This window comes from Sparus aurata, chromosome 20 (genome assembly GCF_900880675.1).
Source record: "Sparus aurata chromosome 20, fSpaAur1.1, whole genome shotgun sequence".
In the NCBI taxonomy this organism is placed as follows: Eukaryota; Metazoa; Chordata; class Actinopteri; order Spariformes; family Sparidae; genus Sparus; species Sparus aurata.
Window position 1 is genome coordinate 4299711 of NC_044206.1, and position 18106 is coordinate 4317816.

Sequence of the window (18106 nt, forward strand, 5' to 3'; positions counted from 1 at the left end):
GATTGTAACAATGCGCCAGATATCTCCACTTAGCCCCAGTGGCCTAATGGATAAGGCACTGGCCTCCTAAGCCAGGGATTGTGGGTTCGAGTCCCATCTGGGGTGAACAGTTTTGTGATTTCAGTGGGGCTATTTAACATGCAGATGGACATCCATGGTAGGAGGAAAATATGTAATTATTACATTACAATCTACGGAATAGTTCATACCTATTTACAATAGGTAAGCATTACAACCGTTTCCACTCGTGTTACACAGAACATACATATTACAATACAGACCGAGTCATGTCAAGTCAATACCAATTACTTGAATGCCTGATAAATGAATGTATGAAATGTGCTGGGGGTTTTTTTCAACAAGCTGATGCCAAGCTAATGAAATTGACACTGATTTTGTGGAGAAAAAGTTTTGGAAAGGCATTTAATTAATAGATTGTGTAGTTTAAAATAATACATTCTTGCATTGTTGAAAACTTAAGAAAGTGACATTCCTGTGCCAATTTCCCCTCAACATTTACAGAGGAAACATCAGAAACTGGTATGGTTTCCTACACAGTACAGGACAGGAAGGCTCTACAGTGAATGATTAAAACCGGCCAGAGCATAAAAAAGATTGAACAGCACTGATATCAGTCATGTATCTGCACAGAGCCCAAAGGATACTAAAAACCACCCACCCAGCCAGAGTCTGTTCACCCTGCTGACATCTGACAACAGGTACAGTAGTATCTGCTGCCGTACTACTTGTATTGTTTATATTGTTTTTTTTTTCACATATATTTTTTATATATATACAACATTTTATATATCTAAAAATATAGCTATATATAGAAAATATACAGTATTTGCCAATAAACACAATATGTGTACATATGTAGCTATCAAACACTTGTTACAAAAGATATGTAACAGAAGCGGGATGACAGGCGCCTCCTGCTTTGGCTTGAATGACTGTGCTTTAGGCTACAGCCCGCTTCACCATTCAGAACATGACTGACCAACATTAATATTAATATTGAAAACAAATAATCACAAGAACATCAATAACAAATCATCAGCATCATGACATGTGATGTTTTTGTGATAAAATGCTGTAAATAAGATCCTCAACTGCGACCAATCACAGGTCAGAATTTAAAAAGTGCGAATTCTATGGATACTTGATGAGAATTCTTTTTAGGCCATCTCAGCCAAATGGAGGCCAATCATTAGAAAAGTAGAGCAATTTCAAATGTGAAAACTGTGTGCTGAGGGAGTACTGGTTGTGACTGTGTGCCAGGCTTAATAATTGGCAAATAAAGGCGGAAGTACTCTACGGCGCAGGCTGTCTGCGGAGGCTGGTGTCATGAACATAGAGCATGATGCCGGCTCTGGCTGACAGCCGGGTACTTAGAGTGCTTGTTGACACGCAGATGATCACTCTCAGCTGAAAGGTCCTTAATTGTACCAATCAGTTGTCACAACCTTTTTTCAATTGTTTACTGTGAACACTTGTATGACAACTTATTTTTGAAGACTTTGACAAAATGAGAGAAAAAAGTACCCATTTAAACATTTTAGACTGACTCAGCAGCGATCAACGATCAATATTTATTTTTGTTTGAATTTTTTTTGTTGCTTTCCCACATCCTTACTGTGAAATAATGCCGAACCATTGAGGTGAACGGGAGCACAAGCATTGCTCTGTAAGACTTTGTTGTCTTCACTTTATGTGTAAACGGTTCAGAGGGGCCGATAGCTTTTTTGGGACATTAGAAAAAATGAAGCATCTGGAGGGAGAAGGCCACGCGAGATCTTCCGCCCCTGAAATTAGAACCTGCCGGCAAGTGCCTTATACATGTGGCGTCGTTACATCGTGTTGTTTAATTGTGCTGTCAGAGTGAGTCCGTATTTTGTCATTTCCCATGTACCCATGTACGTTAGGCACGTTGGAGACACAGGCACTAAGGGATGACCCCCCTTTTTTCACAGGCGGAACCGTCATCCGCCATGGCCGAGGGGTTTAAACTAGCTGTAACCGCGAATCTCCTCAGTGCTATATCTATATTCTTTTGTGTAGTATATATAAAATATAACTACAAATTGCACTTTGTTGTACAACAATTAAATACCTTTTCAATAGACCCTTTTCAACGTCAGAGTTAACATTAGTGGTGTGCGATACTGCAAAATTTGGTATCGACCCGATACTAAGTAAATACAGGTCCAGTATCGCTGATACCGATACCTTTTAATTAAGGTGGATTCATCATCAAATTGCTAAATCTGAATGAATTTTCATGACCTTTAAGTCTTTTTGTGACTTTTCCTTTAAATTATGAATTAGTTTAAACCCAGGACAGAATTTAACATCAATATGTAACCATATACCTACTCTAATGGTCTAAAGATCTATTGTCATATTTGTGTTTTGTAACTACTCTGTAACTATGAAGAAGGCGATGGTCAAGGTTCTCTTAACTATGTGATACAAAGAATATGAGATTTTTTCTTTACGGCATTTAGTATCTATTGCATTTTGTTGTATTCTGTGTAGCTTCCCGGTGTCTGGTAACAAGCATGTCTTCCTAACTTTCCAGGAGTTTTTTTATTTCTTACAAAAGATTAATTCAGTTGTCAGTACAGCACACGTGCAACTAGCAGTGTAAAATTAATATATGTGACTGTTTTGAATCATTAATTGGTCATGGTGATACCTGCAATATGCTTAGCACCTGTCAGAGGCTATGTAGCTAATGCTTGTTAAAACTGTACGTTGAGAACTGTGTGTCAGCGGTGTTTCCAGTAATGGCTTGGTGCTGTTTTGTCGAGCAGCAGTGGAGAGCATCCTTACCTTTGGATTTCAGCAGAGGATGAGAAATGGTTGAATAAGATGGTGCACCCTGCATCAAAAATCACATGGTGTGACCTTCGACCTCTAGCAGAAATCTACAATGCTAGATTACAAAGAACGGGCCTTAAGGTTTTAAAGGACTCCCACCCAGCTGACGGCCTTTCTAATTATCCTGAAGCTGTACACCTCTTTAACATTCTTGACTTTCCCCTGGAAGACACTGGAATTGTCCCTTTAATGTGCATGCAATCCAAGAGGGTGTAGCATTTCATAAACTTGTACCTGAAGCCAGTTTCTGCAGAAATTCCTGAAAGTAAGTTGCATGCCAGCTTATTTACAGAGATGTTTCTGTGATTTCAACCACAACACTTCGTGCTCGCTCTCTGCCAAATATTGATGTTTGTCATAGGACAATTGAAAACTAAAATCGGCCTCTTGCTCCTGTTCGCTTCAGAAGAACCAGTGATTTGTTGTTCAGTTGGGTTTGGCAGTCACGCATGGTGAAAATGAGACTCAAGGTCACCGTATCATCTGCTTCTTCAGACAACCAATAACAATTACTGTCCCGTCCTCTCAGGCCATGACACTGCTTGCCGACAGCAGAAATCAGGTGACATGACGGATTGTTGGCTCACATACACTGACAACATCATCAAAGAGCCAACTTGCAAATCCATCTGTCAACTTTGGAAGAAAACAGCATTCTGTGAGAAACAACAGTAGAGGGTGATAGGGATAAAGACCTGCCGCACAGCAAGCAACACGACGACATCCAGTCAAGTTTAGATGTCCACAAGATGAGTCTGTCCTCAGAGAAAGGGGGGAATTGGGGAGGACAGAGAACAGGGAGGGAAATTCCATTTCTTAAAACCTTTAGTCCTCCCTCAGTCACTGTGGCTCAGGGGTAGAGCCAGTGTGTTGTTATTGAAAATTTGCTGGTTCGATTCCCCTGGTCTGCATGCAAAGTGTCCTTGGGCAAGATACTGAACCCCAAACTGCTCCTAAAGTGCTGGTTGGCACATTGCAGCCCCGCCATCAGTGTATGAATGCAAAAGCGTCTGCTAAATGTAAACGACTTCACTGTACAGGTCTCAACACCAACAGGAAGTTGGTAACTGTCACTCGCTGAGTAGAAGTCCTAATGATGCACACCAGTTTTCACTGTCCGAATTTAGCAGATTATAACTTTCTGAAACACAAATAAAGCAAAATATGTACGCCTACTATTTTAATTTTATCTTATAAATTCCACCTAGCATGGCTCAGGCACAAATGTTCACAAACAAGGGAATGTTTCAAGTTTTATTCCCCTTAAATGTCGTTTTATTTGCCGACTTCCTCGTCTCGGGTGTGGCAGTAGCAAGCTAATGAAACACATTGTTGAGTTAACTTGTGGATATCTCTGGGTTGAAACATTGTTGGAAACATTTGAGATAATGTAAGTACACAACTCATCAAATTATCTAGGGCGTTTTTGACATTTTGATGCCAGGTCAATACTTGTCAATCTTTAAGTCATGTCTTGTCTCTCTTGTACTACCAATCCTTACATCACATCAGCACATGGGTCTGACAGCTCAGGGAAATGATCATTTTTTTCAAAAAGGGGCTCCCTCCATGATGACAGAAAATGCCTGTAATTATTCATGCACACACACATAACCCACCCTTACCTACTCGAACAGGTGGGGGAACTCTGCAGCTCACCTGTTGTAATTGGCATGCAGATTGAAGCAGGTGGAAGGAATAGTTTATCAGCTGCTGAACAGCTCTACGTTTCCCACAAACACCGCTGTCTTCCTCACATCTGCATTTCACTAAAATAATGGAATATCAATTAGAGCATGTGCAGAGAGAAATTAAATTCATGGTGTGAATGACTGTTTTCAGTAGATGATGGGTATATGTAAGAAATAAGGTAAAGTACCCACTGTAACTATGAATGGCTTGAGAGTGATGTGAGGGAGCAATGACTTGTGTGACTCTCTAACTTGCTTCAGGCATATGATAAGAGTTGGAAGTGAAGTTGCCTTTTTCCAGAGATGTGTGCAGATCTGCTTGGTTGTCTTAACGCCTCACTCACTCTAAGGAGAGTAAGTACTAACATAGTGAGGGGAGACTGGAGCTGTTTAAAGCTGTATAAAGTTACATCTTAGTTTGTTGTTAAGCTGTCTCTGATTTATTAGATGCGGCACAGTGGATTGACTTAAAATTGGACACACAAGTACAGGTGAAGTTGTTTTACAAAAAATCCTCAGTAAAGTGACATCTACTTTTCTAAATTTGACTCGATCAACACCAAACTAGATATACAGCATTATATATGAAATCCAGCCCCAAATTCTTCCAACAAGAAACAATAAAAATCGAACATACGCATGACTTCATTCTAGAGTAAATCCAATGACACCTAGAATCAAATGTTTAATTTATTCAAGAAATGAAATAAATTCCCCAAGGAACAAAGGTTTATATCATTTATACATACAAATATTATGTAGAACTACAGCAAACATTTCTGTAAAAAATACAGTTACATTTTTGTAATGCACTATACAATTACACAGTCCTCAACAATTTAAGCTGTGAAGGCCACAGAAAGAACAATGTGGCTGGCATTTTAAAGAAAATGTCCTTCAACTTACAAACTGCTGAAGTGTCCTTAAGCAAGGTCAAATTATATTCCTCAAGTTCACGTTTTCAGCTCCTTCACTAAGGGGAACAGAACACCCCCATTGGAATTAGCATCTTATTAACATAAACTATGCATGAACAAGCCTCCTGTGTCTTTTCAGGCCATGCAAGCTGGAAAAGCCCTTGCTACATACTGTACAAACATATGGTCTCTCTCCTGTATGGGTTCGCATGTGTAATGTGAGAAAGCAGGACTGAACAAAACCTTTTTGACAGATGCTGCACTTAAATGGTCTTTCCCCTGTATGGTATCTCCTGTGAATCTTTAATTCTGCAGCAGATCTGAAAGACTTATCACAGTCGTCACACTTGAAAGGCCTTTCGCCTGTGTGAATCAAAGTGTGCCTCACCAAAGCGTCTTTGCCAAAGAATCCTTTTCCACAGTGCTCGCAGGGGAAACGCAGCCCTTTGTGATGGAAATTATCGTGTTTCAGAAGGCATCTTCTTGAAGTGAAGGTCTTCCCGCACTGAGCGCAGGTGAAGATTGGCATGGGTTTCTCCGTAACAGGTTCACCGGAGTGATGCACGCGCTCCACGTGCCTGGTCAAGGTAACGCCGTGCCGGAATTTCTTGCCACACTCCCAGCAGAGGAATGGATACGCTTTGGTGTGTTTTTTCTGATGCTCCACAAGGTCAGAGTACGATCTGAATCGTTTACTGCAATGAGTGCACTGAAACGGTTGGTAACCGGTGTGCTTCCACTCATGTCTGATGAATCGCTTCAAACTGGCAAAAGTGGTCTGGCAGTGGGTGCAGGTGAAAGGCTCAATGGGATTATGGACGTCAATGTAGTGCTTATGAAGTGCCTTGAATACAGGAAAGTTCTCCTCACACTGGTTGCACTGAAAAGGGGTGTGGGACTCTTTGTGCATTGCCAGTGCCTCAGAGTCTCGCACTAGCTTCATGCACACCTCGCAGTACAGCGGGTTGTGAGTTTGTTTGTGGGAATCCAATGTTGATTTGTACTTGAACGCCTTGTCGCACTCATCACACCTGAAACAATGCTTTACATCCTCAGGCTTCTCAGGATCCACCTGTTGCTCATTGTAGCAAATGTTTCTTAAATGGAACCTAAAAGTTTGTTTGCACTTAAACTCGACGCTGCAGTGAGGACAGTAGAACGGACCTTCCAACACACTTTTGTTTCCATCAGGACTTGTTTGGTCCGATTCTCTTGAGGGCCTCCTCTCACCTGAGGGCGTGTAATCAGGATCCTGGCCTGTGTTGTCTGGCGGCTGATCTTCATTGGTTGCCTCACAAAGAACCCCACTAGAAGACTGTTCACCTTCATCTGCTCCCGTCTCTTGTTCCTTTGCTTTCCTGCCAGGCTTTGCTTTGGTCGCATTTGGACATCTGTGTTGCTGCAAGTACCGCAAGCTCTTATAAAACCTTTTACAGTTAGGACAAGAAAAGGGCAGCTCCTCTGAGTGTCGATTCATGTGACGCTCTAAGAACTTTGCATGACTCACCACTTTGCCGCACACTTTGCATGTTCTCTTGTCCAATTCACTGCTTTTGGTTGAACTCTGGGACCTGGCAAACTTTTTAGGACCACTGGTAGCAGTATTACTGCTCTGTGTCTTGCCAGTTTTCCTCCACTGCGACAGGTAGCGTTTCATCTTGAGTCCACGGTTCTTTCGCACTGGTCGTTCACCCATGACATCAAATTCTGGATCTTCTTGTTTGCCCCTCACTCTGCTTGGCAATTCAAAGTCTTCATCTTCAGGACGTTTCTTTTTCCTACCACGTTTATTTGGCTTCTTCTCCGCGCCATCAAGTACAGTCACCTGGCCGTCTTCCCCGATCATCAGTGTTCCAGATTGTTCATCATGGTTGTCGTCTGGCATTTCACCGTCACTGGCTTCGGCCCCTTCGATGGGATCTGTAACCACAGTGTCCATTTCTGCTTTCACTTCGCTGCCGAGACCAAACCACTGGGTCTGAACGCACTCTTCAGAGTTCCCAGTTCCCTCCATGTACACCTCTTTGTTCTCAGATTCCACCTCCATCTCTGTGCAGACTGTATACACAAGTCCGCTTTCTGCATCTGTCTCTGTTTGTTCATTGACAATCACAACTCTTTCCACAGGAGGGAGACAGAGAGCTGACAGGATGCCACTGTCAACAACGTAGGATTCTGAAAAGAGAGACCACAAGAACTGTTTAATTGACAGAACAGATTAAAAAGCAGTGTTCCATGTTCTGAATCTACATGACCACTTCTGTTGAATGAAAAAGAATTGGTAAGACTTATGTTCAGTGCAATGTTTGGTTTCTATACCAAATAAAGCTCTGAATATATGTTACATTATTTCAATATGTCAAAGAAGTTCGAAGAAGCTCACCTATGTCTTCTAACTGGTTTAGGTCTTTCTGAGTGCCCAGCAGGGTTTTGAGATCCTGAGGTTGAGCGAATGTCTCCATGCATTCATTCAGAACGGACGAGGCGTCACTGAGCAGAGAGGCAATCTGATAAAGACAAATTACAACTAATGTGAGCCAACAGCAGTACATCTTCCTTATATTTTAGGAATATTTCAGAATTTTACAACACTACACTGATAATGTATTTAAAAAAAAAATTGAAAGGAAGCAGACTATAAGAGACTAGCAGTCAGTGCTTGTGCCAATCAAATGCAAAAGCACAAAACCTTATTGTAACAAACTGAAATTCTACCTGTTGCAGAGTTTGGGAAGGAAGAAGCTTCTCAAGTCTGGACAGAAACAGCCACATCAATGTCTGGATTGCTTTGTCATATGTGGGCCCAAAATCTCCTGGGAAAACATCCTGGAACCCAAATAAATTCATAAATGTCAAATATCTGTTACAGGACAAACAGGAGTAGGACATAAAACAAAGAATTCACAGTAATATAAAGTTCAGCATTCACCTTTGCTGTGTCAACTCAAGCATACAACCAAAACGTACCTGGAAAAAGTTTGTTCTCTCATCAGGATCTCTCAGCAGGTTTTGGACCAGGCCCAGGAAATGTGAGTCAGATTCCCCTTGTTCTGCGTTATCACTCTGCAATACAAGATGGAAAAAAACACACAAAAAGCACACTCTCGGATCAGTGCTTCCCAAACAGTGACATATACAAATGTAAAAACCCTACTTCATCTGCTTCATGTTGACTGCAGTTTCACACTCACCTCCACGTTCCACAGAGATCTAAGGTTCTGCATTCGGTCAAGATGTGGCTGAATAATCTGGAGGTCAGCCGTCTCCTCAGAGCGACACAACTCCAGTATAAGCTACAAACAGAGGACAGCAGCAATGATAAACAAGTACTGTAATTCTGAGGACACAATGCAGACGGGGCTGTTCTGTTTCCATTCACACTTGGCGTGTGAATCTTTGTGTGAATAAGCTCCCACAAAGTCTCTAAGGTCAGGCACATTTCTCTGACAAATGAAACGCTATGTTAACATCTAAATGCTTTAGATATATACCACCCCCGTGCCTTGTCTTTCCTGAAACAGTGAGTCTGTGACAACCTCCCGACTGACATCTTGTAAAGACACAGGTACGTATACTCGTTTCAGAATTACAGTGTCCCACAAGAAGGAGGCCGCAAGTCATTGGAAAACTGGATACAGTCCCAACAGGGAACATGCAAATCAAACACAACGTGAGCTGACAAACTACTTATATTAGAGGCGAAAGATTATTTAGAAAGGGCCTTTGTATCATTTGAACAGGAAAGAAAGTAAATAGGAAAAACTAGAGCGACAGTTTTAGTGTGGATGACGGAGACAATATGTGCCGGCCAGTTTAACAATCTTCCAAAATTAGGTGCAATTTAAAACCATCCACCACATTTAAAAGTAATCCATCCCTTTGCAATAGCAATATTCGGCATCAGTATGACATCTACAGAAAACTAAACATTTTCTGTCCAAAGGCTTGCACACACTACATGGAACAGAGTCCTTGTATGGGTCTCAAATCCACTATTGCCTGTTAGAATACAACAATTTAATTTCAAAATGTTATAGACTATCCATCTCTGCGACTACAAACAGAACAGTGCCTTTTCACATTGTAGCTATTCAAAATAAAATGTTATGCAATTGTGATAGAGACCAATAGATATAGGGGCAGTTCTGATGGTTCTGTGATATTTACATACATCACTATCTACCAATTGCTACAGCCATGGCATTTTGTCTCTATTAAATATACTTACTGAATTATTTATCAATGTTTTGAAGAACACAAGCTTTAAATTCCTACTCACCCTTGCTCTGAGACCCAAAATGAGCTCAGCCCGCTGCCTGGTGGAGAGAAGCTGAGGTACAATTTCTGTAACCATAAATACAAACTCCTCGAGCAGCCCATAATCTGACACAATTTTCTGCTCCACTGTCTGCCAGATGGCTGCAGAGACCAGCCGAATGGGTGGGACCACAAGCCGCAGGGCAGAGAGAGGTAGAGAGGGACCTGCAAACAAGGAAATAACATTTTTAAAATGTTTGAATGGATGACAGTAATACTTTTAAACTACAGCAAGGCTGAAAATAATCAGAATTTTGCATATACAGTAATTAAGCCAACAAGAAATGGCTTCCCCGTGCCTCTTATGTGCAGAAATATTGCTCTGTATCTATTCAAAGGCCTTTCTTTCCAATACTGTGAGCACCACGCATAGCATTCCCTTAAACTACTTTGAAACGAGCTAGCAAAATCGATCTCAGAGCAAATACGAAACTAAAAACAAAGAACTGTCATATGTCAAAACACAAAGTCAAATGAGTAAACTCAGTCGTTTGTTCACCTTAGTTAATTTACACACACAAATGTATTTTTCCCAAATTTTCAGCAATTTCTCTCTCCCTATCCCGATGGTAAATGTAAGCCTCAGTGGCACCAATGCAGTAATTCCAGAAGTACAATTAGTGATTCACTGAACATATCGAAACCCACAATTCGAACCATATCTGCATTTGCAATAGTTTTATTATTACACGCCTGTGTAAAACTGTGTTCTTATATCTTGGCAGATTAACTTAATAGGGCCAAAAAAGATTTCTATTTAATCCTTGATCGTGCCAACCTGTCCTTGGTGTGCCAATCATACATTAATAAACGAACCGATGACAAATCCATGGTAAATCAGGATTTGCAATTCTTTGTGATTTTTGCATAAACACCTAAATGCAAGCGCTGGCTCTGGCGGATTGTGTCGGATTCATTTCCGTGAAATAAGACCTAACGTTAGCTGAAAGATCATAACTGAAGGGATATATACATTGTCAATATATTTACGAACATCCACCATGCACATATATTTGTCTGGCAACTGCTTAAAGGGCTATGAAAGTTATTTTGTAATGAATAAAGACACTTGTCTCGCGAATTCATTTGACTTTATCACTGCAGCCTGTTTAGCTAGCGTAAACCAACTTAGCATAACGTTTATGCTAGCATTAGCATGTATACCAAAACTGCCAATTCGTATATGTCACGTCATTAACCTAGCTAACGTTGTCCGTTGAAATGCTAATAAAAACATACAGGCGGAAATCGACAAATATATTTCAACACATCACGTAGTAATTTCTCTACGAATACTGCTCGTTCCTGACCAAGTTAGCAGTGGCATTCCCGCGCGCGGGCTGCGTTGCGGCCTAGCCAAACAGTTGTCTGTTATTGTCTCTACTCACCGGGTCCTTTGGAAACTCCTCCGTCCATCCTGTGTACTCACTCCAGTTACATTACAGTTAGGAGAAATATGTCCGTCGCTCGACCGAAGTCAAACTTAATATGTGTTACACCAGTTGAGTCGCAGAGCCCCAAGTCACTGAGGGTATCTTTTTTGTGCGTCAACGGTTGCTTTACGTTCCGTTCGGAATAACAATCCGATGGGTAGCAGCAGGCGTTGAGACGTTCCGCTTCGTCGTTCTTTAGTTCCTCTTTATCCCTCTACCTGTCACATATTGCATATCCGCTGTATTTAAATTAAACTGAACTAAAAAAATGTTTTAATTTGCCATGTGTTGGATTTATTTATTTTATTTTCACAACCATCTAACGTCCTCTGTGTATCTATAACCAAGAAACTGTACGAGTCTAGCTTTACTGGTTACGTTTCCCCTCCTCCAAATCACGGTTAAACAAATTTCAGCTCTGCTACTGACAAAAAGCACAAACCATATAACACGACACGTTGCGCATTGTTTTATTTAGGCTCATTACACACACTTTCAATCTTCTCAATCAAACACAAAGTAATAATTACAAAAAAACAATAAAACATACATATTTTGTATCAAAAAGAAAAAAACTACATAAAAACAAACAAACAAACAAACAAAAAAAATCATTTTTTCTGAACACAGACCTTTTTAGATCAAATCTTCCATCTGTTTAATGCAATATCTTATTGGGTTTAAAGAGATTTCCCATTAATGTGACCTGCTCCATTACAAGTTTTCCTCATGTGACTTGATGCTGGGCAATAAGAGCAACCTCAAATATTAACCCTTTAATGCCATCGTATACAAGATACTACGAAGTCAGTTGTCAAGATCGGTGCAGTCTTGTGTCAAGTGCAACAAATTTGTTTGATAAAGCTTTCAGTCACAATTACTTCTTAACCCCAATGTTGTGTTCACAGACCCCTTTTAAAACTTCAGCGGGTTTAAGAAGTAAAGTAAAAGTCTTTATCTTCTTGAGATGCTGGCTTGCTGCTTTTTAACTGAGAATATGACTGAGAAGCGAGGAGGATTACTCTGTTACAGATGTGTGTATGAGTTTTTTGTGTCTCTGCATGCTGTAGAGCTTAAGGAAAGCCTTGCCACAGATATGACAAACAAAAGGCTTCTTTCCCGTGTGTATTTGAGCATGAGCTTTGAGAGAAAACATTTTTATAAAGCCCTTGCCACAGACATCGCATTTATATGGTCTCTCTGTAGTATGGTGTATGAGGACATGCCTCTTCACTTCACAAGTTGACCTGAAGTGTTTGTCACAGTCAGCCACGGTGCATTTAAAAGGTCTGACCCCCGTGTGTATTAATTTATGTCTGGTCATGGTCGATGCGGAGACCATTTTGCCACAGTATGGGCATGGATGACGGAACAGTTCATTCAGGTGTTTGGTCCTCTGGTGTTTTTTCAGGGTTCCTTTCTCCTTAAAAGATTTCTCGCACTGGGTGCAAGAATGCCTTTTCTCATTTCGAGACTCGCTGTGGACGCAATGCAAGTGCCGCAACAAGTTGGAATTCTGGGAGAAAGTCCTGCCACAGTCCGCACACAGGTAGGGTCTCTCTCTGGTGTGGACCCTCTGGTGTGAAATGAGATCGGCATCGTTTCTGAATCTCAAGCCGCACTGAGCGCACCGGAATGGGAGGTGACCCGTGTGTTTCCACTCATGTTCGATTAAGCGACCGAGCGTGGATAAAGGTTTCAGACAGTGGTGGCATTTATATGGCCTGCAGATTTTGTGGATGTGTTGACAATGCCTGAGCAAGAACTTGAAATGAGTGAAGGTCTCTACGCAGCGGTTACACTGAAACATGGTGTGAGAAGCCTTGTGCCGAGCCAGTGCTGCCGAGTCTCGTAAAACCCTCCTACACACGTTGCAGTAGAGTTCGCTGTGGGTCAGGTTGTGTCTTTCTTGCGAGACTTTGTACTTGAATGCCTTTTCGCATTTGTCACATTTGTAAAGATTCTTGGCTTCGTCTGGCTTCTCCGGATCCACCCTCTGCTGATTGTGCTCAAAGCAGGTCCTTTTTAAGTGCGCCTTTAAAGAGCAGGATGATTTAAACCTGCTGTCACATCTAGGACAGGCGTAATCGCCAGTTGGAAAGTGGATTTTCATGTGAGCTCTCATGCCTGTATTCACCAGCTCATGGCAGACTAAGCATTGGAACGGACGAGTCTTTTTTGGAGCTTTGACTTTGGAGATGCCCTGCTGTCTGCTGGTTGATGACACATTTTTAGGAATCATGAAGGGAGGGTCCTGGTTTGAGCAGCTATACAATGAATCATCTTCGGTATAACTCCTGTCAGAAGTCACAAAGGAACCTGCATCATCTGAGTAGTTAGACCAAGAATCAGCCATACTTGGACTACCAATTGTAGTCTTATGGCAGGAGTCCACATCTGAGTAGTAAGACCACGAGTCACCTTCGCTGCAGTCGTTGATCGGAGCCATATACGTGTCTTTAATACTTGAATCCTCATTGTCAGAGGCCTCTGAAAGAGCTGCGTTTGAGGGGTTGGCTCTTCTAGAAGCTGATTTGTAGGCACAGAGGGCCTCTTCGCGAAGACCTCTTTTCTCTTCCAACAGGAGTTTTTTCATCCTCAGGCCTCTGTTTTGTCTCACCGGTCGAGACTGCAAAGACGGCGGCATGTCCAGTCGTTTTAGCTCAACAAAGCATTGTTTGAGGCGGTGAGACGCGCCATCCACTTGACCTTGAAGAAGGCCTATATTTTCTTCTTGTCTTGTAGCATTAACCAAAATAACAGCTGCTCCATTTTCCCCAGGAGTAAATTTAGTCTCATCAACAGTTACCTCACTTTTTGGATCTTCCGTGATCGTGTCTGTTGAATGCGGCAATGTTGAGGACCCATTCTCCAAATCTGATGTACAGGATAGTAAAATATTCATGATGTTGGCTTGTGGTTGTGCTTCATCTGTCTCAGCTCCCTCTACACGGGGAAGTTGAAGAGCTGAAATAATGCAGGCACCCTCCCAGGATCCATCTGAAAAGACAACAAATATGGCTATAATATGGTAAAAAAAAAAAAAAGACTTAACCTCAACACTAACAGGTGAGTGTAAATCATTACTATATATATATGCTATATTCGTACTTATAAAAGACAGACTTCAGAAATGCGTCACCAAGAGAAGGCTTTGACTCAAGCCGCAGTCATGTTGTTTAGCTAATTACTTCAGTGTTCTCAGTTAACCTGGTGTTGTACATCCTGTTAACAGTATTTAACAGTTATTTTTGTATAAAGTGTTTGTGATCACTTCAGTGTCCAAGATAACCATTAGCGACATTTGAAAGAGTCAAAATGCTTTTCTTCATTTTTGTAGACAGCAAGTCCAACTCACTGGCTAACCTCAATCTTGAGGTAATTATCAACACGATCAATGATGATGAAAACACTATATAGAAAAACTAACAGTATATACTGTTAACACTATGTACAAAGCTGACTATCACAGGTTAAGTAACAAAGATATAAGTCACACTACATTGTGCAGGTAGTGAATTGGACTATGTGTCGGTCTAAATAGAGTTAATAGATTTTAATAGACTGACAATTCAAATGGGTTTTCAGATTAACTCATAAATAAAGTGATTGTCTGTTGTAGTCATCTTACTGTTGATTGTTCCACCACAAATCATAATTACCAAATAAAAGCTGGTAAATACCACTAATCGTTTCAATAAGGTAAAGTGATCATTATATAAAGTACATCTGCATTAACACAATGTTTGTGGATGAGTTAAATGGAACAGGCTCACATCCACACCAAGTACAAACTGCTCCATGAATCTGCTCTTTTATTAAAACATTTTTTGATACGATATAACTTGCCTAACTGACGGCCATTATACTCCGCAGCATCAACAAAAAAGACTGGAGGTTGATGTTCTCTCAAAAAGTACAATGGTGGGGAAAAAACTAAACTAAAATACCCACGAGTTCTTGAGGAGAATAAGTAACTATAGAGACTTGCCACTGTGATCCAGGTGACTGAGGCCTTTCTGATACTGCAGCAGAGTTTTGAGCTCCTCATGTCGAGACACAGAGTCCATACATTCCTCCAAAACTGAGGACACCTCACCAAACACGGAGGCAACCTGAAGAAAGCAAGAAATGTGTCGGCATAGAAAACAGCAAAATTCAGAGCTGCAGCCTGAAGTGAGGTCAAAACTACCGAAAGTCATTGTGACGCTTTATGTCCGTTCTTTACCTGTTGGAAAGATTGAAGAGGAAGGAACTTTTCAAGTCTGGACAGAAACAACCACATCAAGGTGCAAAGTGCTTCATCATATGTGGCGCCAAACTCTTTCGGGAAAACATTCTGAAAAGAGTATTAAATGAAGTCTTTACAAACACTTGAAAAGTACAATGACTGACCTTAACAAACAATCACAGTTACAAGACTTCAGACAAAGACTTTAGATGTGAAAGGAAGTAGTCTGACCGCAGTATGGAGACACACAGAGTGTACATTTATTTATAGAGGTGTCACAATTTCAATTCTAAGTAAAAAAAATAAATCAAAATGAGATTTCAGGATCAATGTTTCTCCCAGTATTTTTTTTCTTTCATTTTCATTTCTCTCTTTTGTTCTTTATTGTTGAATCGCTGAAGGCTGGTATTTGTTGTTGAACTCTGCAATCTGTATTTTTGGGGAATATTACTTGAACTTGTCCGACTCTAACCTGCAAAAAGCCACCAGGATAAAGTCTGTTGTCGTAAAACACCCCTAGCTTTATAAAGAAGAATTTGAAAATGTATTGACAGTTGTCAGGGCAGAAGACCAATGATCTGTTTATCTTTACAAACCCAGATGCGACAGTCTGACGATGCATAGCGCTAAAAAAAAACAACCCAAAATTATAAATCGACTCTAATTGAGTTGTGACTTTAAAACTGGAGGTCAAATTGAATTGGGAATTTGGAGTATTGTGACACATCAGTTCATTTATATACATTACAGAGGTCCCATAACTTAAATCTGGATGACCTGCCAACTCTTCATCTTTATTTATGGAGAATTACAGTGGGGAAATTGTGTGAAAAAATCACAACCATAGACACCTGGAACAAAATGAAACTACTCAAATAGAATTTTGGAAAAACCAACTTTGCCTCTTTGATACAATCGTTCATTGTGTCTTAGAGCCCCGACAAAGCTGGCCGCCAGTCAGACGTCAGCTGTATTCTTAGCGGTGTGTTCAAGTGCATCTTTCCGGCTGGGCTTTTGCATACGGCTCAGGATCTGAAGGACTTACACACAGAACAAATTCAAGGTGCGACAGTGGCACTGACCTGAAAGAAATGTTCCCTTTCCTCCGGATTTTTCAGCAAGTTCTTAACCAGATCCACAAATTCTGAGAGTGACACCTCCCTATGTGCAACACCAACCTGCCATAACATGACGTGAGCATTATAAAAAAATAGAACAGATTACACCTCCGTTGTTCATTTGACAGAGAACTTCACTTCTCGCAATGTGCTTTTTGCCATTCAATTGAAGCAGTAACACTCCAAACTCACCTCCATTCCCCATGCTTCTGTGAGCGTTTGCACTCTGTCCAGGTGTGGCTGAATGAGCTCAAAGTCAGCAGTCGCTTCACCCTGACACAACTCCAGGATCAGCTGCAACAACAATGCAGCGGTGACTCAGAACCACAAAAGCAGAAAACACTTCAAACTTCCTCCCTATGTCATTTCGATCTTCATATCAATCCACTGTCATATTCTTGGTGACTATATCAAAAAAAAAATAACACTTCAATTCTTAAAATGTCATGATAATGATCGTGCTCACCCGTGCTCTGAGGCCCAGGGTGAGCTGGGCCCTCTGACGAGTGTTGAGAAGCTCTGGGACAATGTCTGTAACCATGGAAACAAACTCCTCAAGCATCCCATAATCAGCCACAACTCTCTGCTGGAGGGTCTGCCACATGGCTGCTGAGAGCAGCCGGACCGGCGGGACCAGGAGTCTCAGAGCGGAGAGGGGGAGAGGGGCACCTGGATGGTAACACAAGCAGGTTAACTACTCTGTAGTTCACCACAAAAGAAATATCTTGTTTCACGCTGTTTTACTTTGTTTATCTGTGGCGGACCCTGCCACTTTTCTAGTTTCAAACAGTGCACTGGCACCTTATTTTCCCCTGAGAACAACTCCTTTAGTCACCTACGGACAAAAGTTTGTATTATTAAGTCATTAATATTGGAAATACATTTTTCCCCAAAAACACTTTTACTTGATTAGGTCATTCCCTCAGAGTCGTACACAGAATATGTCTTTGCGTTTATTTACCTGGCCAGTTAAAGTGGCACATTAGCTGCACGGTGTGTGTTTCTCTGCATTTCATATGGCCCGACGGTAAAACAACACATAGCGTGGACACTGGCTAACACTTTCCTCTGTGAAACTCGATGAAACCATAACTGAAGTGGAGTGAAATGGTTAAACAGGTAGTCTGCTAGCTAAAAGTTACAGTTGAGGGATTTCACAGTAGCAGCTGGTGAACAGTTACTCACAATTCCGCTCTGACGTCAACACTTCCATCTCGTTTATCCGCCGCGCTCAATAACGACACGTTTATTGTTGTCTGGCAGCAGTGCGGGACATGTTTACATCAGTCACAACATTCACTGAGGACCTTCTTCTTCTTCTTCATCTTCTTCTTTTTCGGTTTCGGCAGTGTAGACGCTATTAAGCGTATTACTGCCCTCCACAGGTCACTTTAAATCCTGTTTCTTCTTCTTCTTCTTCTTCTTCTTCTTCTTCTTCTTCGGGTGTCAGAAGTGGTTGTCAAAACAGCTACAGGTAGCCTACATTACTGCCACCTACGGGGCTGGAGTGTAGATT

General features: G+C 41.3%; 2 protein-coding genes and 1 non-coding gene across 3 annotated transcripts; 1 reads left to right on the top strand and 2 right to left on the bottom strand.

The window, feature by feature from the left end:
* Positions 1-32: 32 nt before the first annotated feature.
* trnar-ccu (transfer RNA arginine (anticodon CCU)) lies at positions 33-105 on the top strand. The gene has a single exon. It is a non-coding gene; the product is annotated as a tRNA-Arg (tRNA).
* Positions 106-5246: 5141 nt separating this feature from the next.
* On the bottom strand, positions 5247-11413 carry LOC115571527 (zinc finger protein 135-like). The gene is made up of 7 exons (XM_030400972.1): positions 11197-11413; positions 9771-9973; positions 8683-8784; positions 8459-8554; positions 8207-8317; positions 7875-7998; positions 5247-7666 (listed from the first exon to the last, which is right to left on the bottom strand). The coding sequence occupies exons 1-7, from the start codon at positions 11222-11224 to the stop codon at positions 5598-5600; spliced, it is 2733 nt and encodes a 910-aa protein (XP_030256832.1). The 5' UTR covers positions 11225-11413; the 3' UTR covers positions 5247-5597.
* Positions 11414-11687: 274 nt separating this feature from the next.
* On the bottom strand, positions 11688-18010 carry LOC115570623 (zinc finger protein 93-like). The gene is made up of 7 exons (XM_030399221.1): positions 17776-18010; positions 17057-17259; positions 16783-16884; positions 16555-16650; positions 15470-15580; positions 15233-15356; positions 11688-14241 (listed from the first exon to the last, which is right to left on the bottom strand). The coding sequence occupies exons 1-7, from the start codon at positions 17801-17803 to the stop codon at positions 12260-12262; spliced, it is 2646 nt and encodes an 881-aa protein (XP_030255081.1). The 5' UTR covers positions 17804-18010; the 3' UTR covers positions 11688-12259.
* Between the last annotated feature and the right edge of the window lie 96 nt (positions 18011-18106).